Source organism: Musa acuminata, chromosome BXJ3-5 (assembly GCF_036884655.1).
Source record: "Musa acuminata AAA Group cultivar baxijiao chromosome BXJ3-5, Cavendish_Baxijiao_AAA, whole genome shotgun sequence".
Lineage (NCBI taxonomy): Eukaryota > Viridiplantae > Streptophyta > Magnoliopsida > Zingiberales > Musaceae > Musa > Musa acuminata.
Genome location: NC_088353.1, coordinates 7,743,152 through 7,752,500, shown reverse-complemented (window position 1 = coordinate 7,752,500; position 9,349 = coordinate 7,743,152). Strand labels below are relative to the sequence as shown.

The following is a 9,349-nucleotide window of genomic DNA, read 5'->3' as shown; positions in this document are numbered from 1 at the left end:
TTTAATCATTTATTTTCATATTTTCGTCAATAAAAATTAATGTTATTAAGGTAAATGAATCTAATCGTTTTACTTTTATAACTATATAAATATCAATATAATTTTTAAAAATATAAGAATTAAGACGCTAAGGTCAACCAACTACACGACGCAATACCCGGATTTGTAGATATATCGGATCCATTTTCCGGTGTTGTGTAGATCCGAGTGGATGACGTTGGAATAGTAATTATTGGACGGATCCGATTACCTCTTCAATTAATATTGTTTTGAGCAGAAGTTACCGCTTCGCTTCAGGTTATTGGATCTCCCGATAACGTTTAAAATTCGCGTCAAAATATATCAAACAGATTAATATTAAAGAAAAGAAAAGAGAGAGAGAGAGAGAGAGAGCACAAGACGAGGAGAGTGGCTGTGTGAGAGGGAGAGACCTCGTTGTGGCGCGATCTCTTTTCCCCCTCCCTCGGCGGCGACAGCTATCCTATCTACGGCGGCTGAGGCGGCGCCGGGCGCCTCTCCGAATCCCTTTTCGTGTCCTTCTGCTTCCCTTGTCTCTCTAGATCTGGATCCGAGATTCTGAGGTCGATCTCTTCTCTCTAGATCTGGGCTCTTCGACCCAACCCTAATGCTAACTCTGCCCTTATGATTTAGTTTATTTGGACCGATCTCTGACCTTGCAAGCTCTTGGTGAAGAGGGTTCGAAGAGCGGAAGCCCGCGATGCTGACCAAGTTCGAGACCAAGAGCAACCGGGTGAAGGGGCTGAGCTTCCACAGCAAGCGCCCCTGGGTCCTTGCCAGCCTTCACAGCGGTGTGATCCAGCTATGGGACTACCGGATGGGCACGCTCATCGACCGATTCGACGAGCACGACGGTCCTGTTCGCGGCGTCCACTTCCATAAGTCGCAGCCCCTTTTCGTCTCTGGAGGTGATGTGTTCTTGCCGTGGGGTGGTTACTATATACTTGCTCTTGATGCTCGATCTTACCTGTTTTTGCCTGATTTGGGAGGTACCGACTTTGCATGTCGAGTCTGGATCTAGATCTGGGCTGCCGTGAAGAATTTATGGCTTGGTGTTGCTTGTAGCGATTGGATCTTGTCTATTAATTGGAAATTCCATGAACTGCATTTTGTTGGGCTTTATCTTGCAGATTCTTATGCTTCGAGGGCCGTCTGAGGTTTTATATTCAGTGATTGAAGTTTGATTTGAACTTTGTTACAACTGAATGATCCTATTTTGCTCAGCATTACTTTGAATATGGAAGTGATACTTTGTTATCATAATAGTTCAGGATCATTCATCCACTAGTCGAGGATGATACTATGGATTATTTATGTTTCTTGGGATCATTTGTCCGGCAAGGTTATGTTAGGATAATAGAGAATATTCTTTGTACGTATCTAGCTAACACTAAGGTTATATTGGTGGGCATGATCATGAAACTATGGCCTGGAGTTATCACAAAAACTAATCCAAATTGTTGAACTTAGGTTTCGTCCTTGTTACATTGTGAAGGTTCATGCATGTTCTAATTTACAATAGTTTTCTTCTCTGATAGTAATATATCAGAACTTGTTGTGAATAATGCATTTCTAAAGAGCAATTATGTTATATGTGCAGGGGATGATTACAAAATCAAGGTCTGGAATTATAAGACCCACCGCTGTTTGTTTACCCTTCTTGGGCACCTTGATTACATCCGCACGGTCCAATTCCATGATGAGCACCCCTGGATTGTTAGTGCTAGTGATGATCAAACAATTAGGATTTGGAACTGGCAATCACGAACCTGCATTTCTGTATTGACTGGGCACAATCACTATGTCATGTGTGCCTCATTCCATCCGAAGGAAGACCTGGTTGTATCGGCTTCCCTTGATCAGACTATTCGTGTCTGGGATATTGGTGCTCTGAGGAAGAAGGTGGCACCAGCTGATGACATTCTGCGTCTGAGTCAGATGAACACAGATTTGTTTGGGGGAATTGATGCAGTTGTCAAGTATGTCTTGGAAGGTCATGATCGTGGGGTCAATTGGGCATCGTTCCATCCTACTTTGCCCCTTATTGTGTCTGGTGCTGATGATCGGCAAGTGAAACTGTGGAGAATGAATGGTAACTTGGCAAGTTTACGTTAAATTGATTTTCAGAAATTAAATTGAAAGAATAAACGAGACATTTTAAGAAACGCTGGAACTTATTAATATCATATGGCCCTTGTTGGAGGGGCATGCTTATGTTCTTAATCTTATTATGAGAATATAATGATTTGGTGGATGACTCATGGGTTAATTATGATAATGTTGGTCTTAATTAATCAAATTCCATACTAATACTTGCCCCAGAATCCTGTTGAACTGGCATGTAGTGACTGGTACAGTATATATGAATAAGTATTCAAATTCATTGTTATATTGCTAAAATTAATGAGTCTAGAAATGCATTAATGTAAGCGTGCTCTTCTGGTGGAACAGATTCAAAGGCTTGGGAGGTGGACACACTGAGAGGGCACACAAACAACGTCTCTTGCGTGATGTTCCATGCAAAGATGGAAGTCATTGTATCCAACTCAGAGGACAAAAGCATTCGCATTTGGGATGCTAACAAACGCACAGGTATTCAGACAATTAGACGTGAACATGACCGCTTCTGGATTCTTGCTGCGCATCCAGAAATGAACCTTCTTGCGGCCGGTCATGATAGCGGCATGATCGTCTTCAAGTTGGAGAGAGAACGCCCTGCTTTCTCTGTCAGTGGTGATACTCTATTCTATGTCAAAGATCGCTTCTTGCGCTTATATGAGTTCTCAACCCAGAAGGATAATCAGGTTGTTCCTATAAGAAAGCCTGGTTCTGTCAGCTTAAACCAGGGACCTAGAACATTGTCTTATAGCCCTACCGAGAACGCTGTCTTGATATGTTCAGATGTGGATGGCGGAACTTATGAGCTATATATTGTTCCTAAAGATGCATCTGGCAGGAGTGACTATATGCAGGAAGCAAAAAAAGGAGCTGGTGGATCAGCGGTTTTTATAGCCCGCAATAGGTTTGCTGTTCTGGACAGGAGTAGTAATCAAGTGGTAGTGAAAAACCTGAAAAACGAGATTGTAAAGAAGGGTCTTCTTCCAGTTGCTAGTGATGCAATATTTTATGCTGGGACAGGTAATGTATTGTGCAGGGCTGAGGACAGGGTGGCCATCTTTGATCTTCAGCAGAGGGTTGTCCTTGGGGAGCTGCAGACTCCATCTGTCAAGTACGTTATTTGGTCAAGTGACATGGAGTCTGTTGCGTTGCTCAGTAAACATGCTATAGTCATTGCTAATAAGAAACTAGTGCATCGTTGCACACTGCATGAGACTATTCGTATAAAAAGTGGTGCCTGGGATGATAATGGTGTCTTCATTTACACGACATTAAATCACATCAAGTACTGCCTGCCTAATGGGGACAGTGGAATCATAAGAACTCTGGAAATTCCTATTTACATAACCAAGGTATCTGGAAGCAATATCTATTGCTTGGATCGTGATGGGAAGAACCAGGTTATATCAATTGATGCTACGGAGTACATCTTCAAGCTTTCCCTGCTGCGAAAAAGATATGATCTTGTCATGAGTATGATCAGGAATTCACAGTTATGTGGGCAGGCTGTAATTGCATATCTGCAACAGAAAGGCTTTCCTGAAGTTGCTCTCCATTTTGTCAAGGATGAGAAGACCCGGTTTAACCTGGCTCTTGAGAGTGGTAATATTCAAATTGCTGTTGCTTCAGCAAAAGAGATTGATGATAAAGACCACTGGTACAGGTTGGGCATTGAGGCCCTTCGACAAGGAAACACTAGCATTGTGGAATATGCATATCAGAGGACAAAGAACTTTGAGAGACTATCATTTCTTTATCTTATAACAGGGAACACAGAAAAGCTCTCCAAAATGCTGAAAATAGCTGAAATTAAGAATGATATCATGGGTCAGTTCCATAATGCACTGTATCTTGGCGACATTCAGGAACGTGTCAAAATATTGGAGAATGCTGGTCATTTGCCTCTTGCATATGTTACAGCAGCCACTCATGGACTGAAGGAGGTTGCTGATAGGCTTGCCACTGAGTTGGGAGAGAATGTTCCATCACTACCCGAAGGAAAACCACAATCTCTTCTACTGCCTCCTGCACCGCTCATGTGCTGTGGGGATTGGCCATTACTAAGGGTAATGAGAGGTATATTTGATAATGGTTTGGATTTGGGGAGGGCAGGACAGGAGGAAGAGGAGGATGCTCCTGGTGCTGACTGGGGTGATGAGGAACTGGACATTGTTGACATCGAAGGAGCAATGCAGAATGGTGACATAGTTGCAGATATTGAGGATGGCGAAGCAATTGAAGAGAATGAAGAGGAAGGAGGGTGGGACTTGGAAGATCTGGAATTACCAGCTGATGTGGATACACCGAAAGCTGCAGGCAATTCTCGCTCTTCTTTATTTGTTGTTCCTACACCTGGGATGCCAGTTAGTCAGATCTGGATCCAGAAATCATCACTTGCTGGGGAACACGTGGCAGCTGGAAACTTTGACACTGCTATGCGCTTGCTCAGCCGGCAGTTGGCTATAAAGAACTTTGCACCATTGAAGCCATTATTCATGGATCTTCATGCAGGCAGTCATACCTATCTGCGTGCTCTTTCCACTGCACCGGTTATTTCGTTTGCTGTTGAAAAAGGGTGGAGTGAGTCTGCTAGTCCTAACGTAAGGGGTCCACCAGCACCTGTATTCAAGTTCTCACAGATGGATGAGAAACTTAAGGCAGCTTATCGAGCCACAACAGAAGGAAAGTTCCCTGATGCTTTGCGTCAATTTCTTAATATTTTGCACACTATCCCCCTTATTGTTGTTGACTCAAGGAGGGAAGTTGATGAAGTGAAGGAACTGATTGAGATAGCCAGAGAGTATGTTCTAGGTTTGAAAATTGAGCTTAAAAGAAAGGAAATCAAAGACAATTTGGTTCGACAGCAAGAGCTGGCAGCCTATTTTACAAATTGTAAGCTTCAGAAGATCCACATGAGGCTTGTCCTCACAAGCGCTATGACTATCTGCTACAAGGGAGGGAACTGCTCTACAGCAGCCAATTTTGCCAGGATGCTTCTGGAGAACAGCCCAACAGAAGTCCAAGCAAAAAAGGCTAGGCAATTGCTGCAACATTGTGGTGACAAGAAAGATGTTAACCAACTTAATTATGATTACAGGAACCCATTCGTGGTTTGTGGGGCTACTTTTGTTCCAATCTACCGTGGGCAGAAGGATGTTTCTTGCCCTTATTGTGGGGCTCGGTTTGTGCCAACCATCGAAGGGCAGCTTTGTGCTGTTTGTGAGCTTGCAGCGGTAGGGGCGGATGCATCTGGCCTGCTCTGCTCTCCTACACAGATAAGATAAATTGGCAGAAGGTACTTCTTTTGTTCCTTGTTATCTTTGCCTCTTTTCTGTTATTTTTCTTGTTGCTGTTATATTATATCTTGCCTGGGACGCATTGATTATGTGCAAGGTCAAGCAATAATAGTAGGGAAAGTTGTTTTTGAGTATCTTGCCCAGTTCTTTGGACCAGTTGGGGAGATTTCAAGGGCAGGTTTTTTTTACTACATCTTGCAGTGTGTTAGAACAACATTGTAGAAGGTACATTTGATTACAATATGCAGTATGGATTTTTGTGTATTTCTTTCCGCCCTTAATGACTTTTGTAGATGGTTAATAATTTTATTGTTGCATGCACTTAATTATTTTTGTGGTTCTTTACAAGTGATGGCTCATTGTGGAATGCTCTTTAACCGAGTGAATTTTCTGTGTTATTTGTTTGAACTACAATGTGTTTTCTTCTGCATCAGAAATCATTAGCAGCCGTTATGGCTGGAAGTGTTATTGCAGCAAGAACGGGCATATTATTCATACTAATAAATCTGTAGGACTCACTACTGGAGATGCTTTCTGTTCATGTTCTGTAGCAAATACTAATAAATTTCTGTTTATTTATTGACGAAGAGCATGGGTGCACAATGTTCGAGAAGATGCACAGACTTACGTGATATAGGTATGATATGTTGATCTTGGCATGTAACGACGCATTGTCCTCTAACTCGCCTCCTGTCGTGAACTAAGTCGTGGAGCTGTAACATGAAACTAACCATTGTTTAATTTAATTACGTTTCTTGCGAGGACATTCTGTCTCATGTTCAACTACACATGACGCACTATTTCCATTTCAGAAGTAGCGGCCGATTCGATCCGACGAGCACGCACTATGCGAACCCAAAGCATCCGATGCCTCGTGTCCGGGAAGAAAAAAAACCATCCATCATTGAGATGCTAAAATAATTAATTCACCAACAATTGCTACCCGACGTTCCAAAATTATTGACATGATTCAAATACCTTCTTTATTCCTACACTTTTTAAATCTTGTTACATTCCATATGATAGCAGTTCTGGTGACACGATAAATTATATCTTAGGCCATTATGAGGTAATATTTTCATTAAGTGGAAATAAATTATTTCTTTAGATACACTTACCTCAATAAATTTGATTGTTAATCACTATAAATACATATACCAATTATTAATTTGAACATATGAAGAGTATTAACGTCGCTCTAATAATCAACGAACTCCTGACACACATCCTGACCGTTTCTTGCCCTTTTGTCTCTTCCGATGATTCCTTCCGCACTCGCACACCAAGTTAACCACTCCACCGCGCCGCAGTTAGCACCCGACGCTCCTCGCAACTGTACAAAAGCCTCTCCTCCTCGCTCCCCTGTCGACGAGGAGAGTGAGAGCGATGAGGAAGTCGACGGTCACGAGTGGAGGGCGCATGCTCCGGGCGGTGGGGACGCAGGTCGGCGGCGGCGACCTCAACGGCGCCGGGCGAGCCGCGAAGCCTACGCGCGTCGTCGTGGTGTCGTCGCCCACCGCAACGTCGCCGCCGGGATCGCCCCCCTGGACCTCAGCATCGGCCAGAGGATGGTGCTCGCTTCCGTGGTTCGCGGACGGAGAGGATTGGGAACGCGGAGATTCGGGAGCGGCCGACGAGATCGGGGTCTCGGAGCGGTACGTGTTCGAGACGGAGCCGTCGAAGGAGGAGGCCGAGGAGGCGGTGTCCGCTCTCCAGCGGTAAGCTGTTACTGCTATGTCTGTAGAACTTGCACATAGTCTTCAACACTCTGATTAAGAAAGGAATTCTAAATGAGTGTATTTAATACTTGAAACAAATTCGACTTCTTTCAAGCTTGCAAAAGAAATTGGGAACCACAACATTTATAACATTTGTATGTAGTTTAAAGTTTAAACAGTATGGTTATGCCATTCATTACATAATTCATTCCATTTTCGTTTTTAATTCTGAACACCCTAATCATGCTTGATGATACAAATTTCTTCTCCTTCTTGATTAGATATAATTGATTCTCAACGTATATGGTGGTAGGTTTCTTGTACCAGTCACATTGCCTCAGGTTGCAGAAGACGGATCTCCTATTTCGGTTCAGGGAGTAGTTGAGAAGGAGATTGTTTCAATTGATGAGTTTGAAAGAGGTTGCTCCGCTGAATTCTCCACAGAATCTGAGTCTGATTGGATTGAACCCGCGATGCACCTTTTCAGCTCAAACTCTTCTCAGTCGAAACAATGTGAGAAAGTTTATGATGCATTCAATTTACTGAAGATAAGTCCATCTATTCAGGTGAACTAAACTTCCTGATTACTCCTTTGTTCCTGCTAATTTCATCAGCTTCTCTAGTGAGTAAGCTTGTGGCAGAATTTGCTGTGACGATCTGCATTATACAGCAAGAATTCAGTAAATATTAAGAAATAGTTCATTAAGAATTCAGGATGATGGAACAAGGAATAGTTTCAACAATTGATTTTATTAACTTCCTCGTGTAAATGCTTGTCATTGGTATTCAGCAACTTATAGACAGGAATGATCTCCCTTATTTAGTCTGATGATTTTGTTATTGGATACTTTAGGTTTACTTTCTCTTCCATCATTTTTTCAGTAAAGAAGAATTGTAATCTGATGTACACTGGTTAATATTAGATATCTACCCATTATAAAGACGGAAACTGCAGCCTTCTCAGTCTTATAATTCCTTATTATAAATAGTCTTACTGCCAATGTATTTTGGGTTTGCTCCTGCAGAGGATGGTTGTTTCACTCTCATCTGATAAAGCTATATGGGATGCTGTTATGAAGAACGAAGCAGTTCAGGAGCTGAAGAAGTGTTTCTGTGAAGGTTTGTACCAAATCTTTCTTTAAATCCATGGATTAATCTGCTTAATCTTTTCATATTAAAGTTTATCTTGAAACTTGATTGTTCATCAGTATCTTTATCCTTACCGCGTGAAGCATTCGCTTAATTATCTCATGATTTTGTTTCCTTGTGTCATGAAAATTAATGTTATGTTAACATGACATTAATCCTCTCCGACAACAGATTTCTTGTAGATAAACTAAAGACTGACATAGTTAATTGGTAGGAGAAGTATAATCCTTGTTTCCTAATGCCTGATTTTGTTCTGTATCAAAGAAAATTTTACCCAAACAAATTTGATGGGATCTCTTTGAAGCTTAAAATGGGACCGTAATTAAGCTTAAAACCTTGCAGCACATAATTCCTCTTTAAGGGTCTGTCTATACTCGGTGTAATCTGAATCTTTCTACAGCCTTGAAGCAGTTTCTTTCAAGGAAACCGAGCTTGGAAGTAAGCATGGCAGTCTTGTTTCGGAGTCTCATTGATGTTGTGTTTCTCATGGAACCCCTCTCATCAATTGCTTCTCTGTCCAACTCGACTTGAACAACTGTTGAATGCAGTTGGAGACGATGGAACAGCGAGTGCAGAAGGTGACCCTGACATCGCCATTGGATCTCTGCGTTGGATACTTCACAGCACAAAGGCCAAAGTGAGGGAGTTCATTGATCACATCACGAGGCTGATGAATGAGATCTTTCACTCGCAAGGGACTGACGACAAGACCGATTCCTTCAACGACGCTGTGCGTTCTTCGTTCATGCTCTCGGTGATGGTGTTCATTGTTGTCGTAGTTATACGTATCCAGAGATCATAACAATCGTTCTCTGAGATGGTTTGTATGCTTTCTTCAGCATTGCAATTGCAGTATTAAAGAAGGCAGTTTATGTAAAGCTCTCAACGCTTGAGCAAAGTATTTTTCATTTTTTCTCTTTTTTGGGGGATAATTAGCTCCTTGTTTTTTTTATTTAATACATGATGTATAAAACTTAAATAATAATGATTGTGTTTTAATTAAAAGATAATCGTTTACATCAACTTTCTAATAATTTAAAGCTGTCAATT

At 41.9% G+C, this 9,349-nt stretch overlaps 2 protein-coding genes across 4 annotated transcripts; both read left to right on the top strand.

The window, feature by feature from the left end:
* The first annotated feature begins 371 nt into the window (after positions 1-371).
* LOC135637541 (coatomer subunit alpha-3-like) lies at positions 372-5,696 on the top strand. Of its 2 annotated transcripts, none has more exons than XM_065150116.1 (4): positions 372-581; positions 694-926; positions 1,619-2,110; positions 2,470-5,696. In XM_065150116.1, the coding sequence occupies exons 2-4, from the start codon at positions 719-721 to the stop codon at positions 5,418-5,420; spliced, it is 3,651 nt and encodes a 1,216-aa protein (XP_065006188.1). In that variant the 5' UTR covers positions 372-581; positions 694-718; the 3' UTR covers positions 5,421-5,696. The 2 variants fall into 2 exon arrangements, with proteins under 2 accessions (XP_065006188.1, XP_065006189.1); XM_065150117.1 differs by having other exon boundaries at positions 652-926.
* Positions 5,697-6,708: 1,012 nt separating this feature from the next.
* Positions 6,709-9,254, top strand: LOC103985013 (uncharacterized). 2 transcript variants are annotated; one of them, XM_065150564.1, is made up of 5 exons: positions 6,709-7,150; positions 7,464-7,716; positions 8,176-8,269; positions 8,700-8,737; positions 8,848-9,082. In XM_065150564.1, the coding sequence occupies exons 1-5, from the start codon at positions 6,819-6,821 to the stop codon at positions 8,938-8,940; spliced, it is 810 nt and encodes a 269-aa protein (XP_065006636.1). In that variant the 5' UTR covers positions 6,709-6,818; the 3' UTR covers positions 8,941-9,082. The 2 variants fall into 2 exon arrangements, with proteins under 2 accessions (XP_065006636.1, XP_009400895.2); XM_009402620.3 differs by lacking the exon at positions 8,700-8,737 and having other exon boundaries at positions 8,848-9,254.
* Positions 9,255-9,349: the final 95 nt, after the last annotated feature.

Coding starts and splice junctions, on each gene's coding strand:
- LOC135637541 (XM_065150116.1), top strand. CDS start 719: ATGCTGACCAAGTTCGAGACCAAGAGCAACCGGGTGAAGGGGCTGAGC. Junction 927..1,618: donor GCCCCTTTTCGTCTCTGGAG/GTGATGTGTTCT, acceptor TTATATGTGCAG/GGGATGATTACAAAATCAAG. Junction 2,111..2,469: donor GAAACTGTGGAGAATGAATG/GTAACTTGGCAA, acceptor CTGGTGGAACAG/ATTCAAAGGCTTGGGAGGTG.
- LOC103985013 (XM_009402620.3), top strand. CDS start 6,819: ATGAGGAAGTCGACGGTCACGAGTGGAGGGCGCATGCTCCGGGCGGTG. Junction 7,151..7,463: donor GCGGTGTCCGCTCTCCAGCG/GTAAGCTGTTAC, acceptor ATATGGTGGTAG/GTTTCTTGTACCAGTCACAT. Junction 8,270..8,847: donor GAAGAAGTGTTTCTGTGAAG/GTTTGTACCAAA, acceptor TGTTGAATGCAG/TTGGAGACGATGGAACAGCG.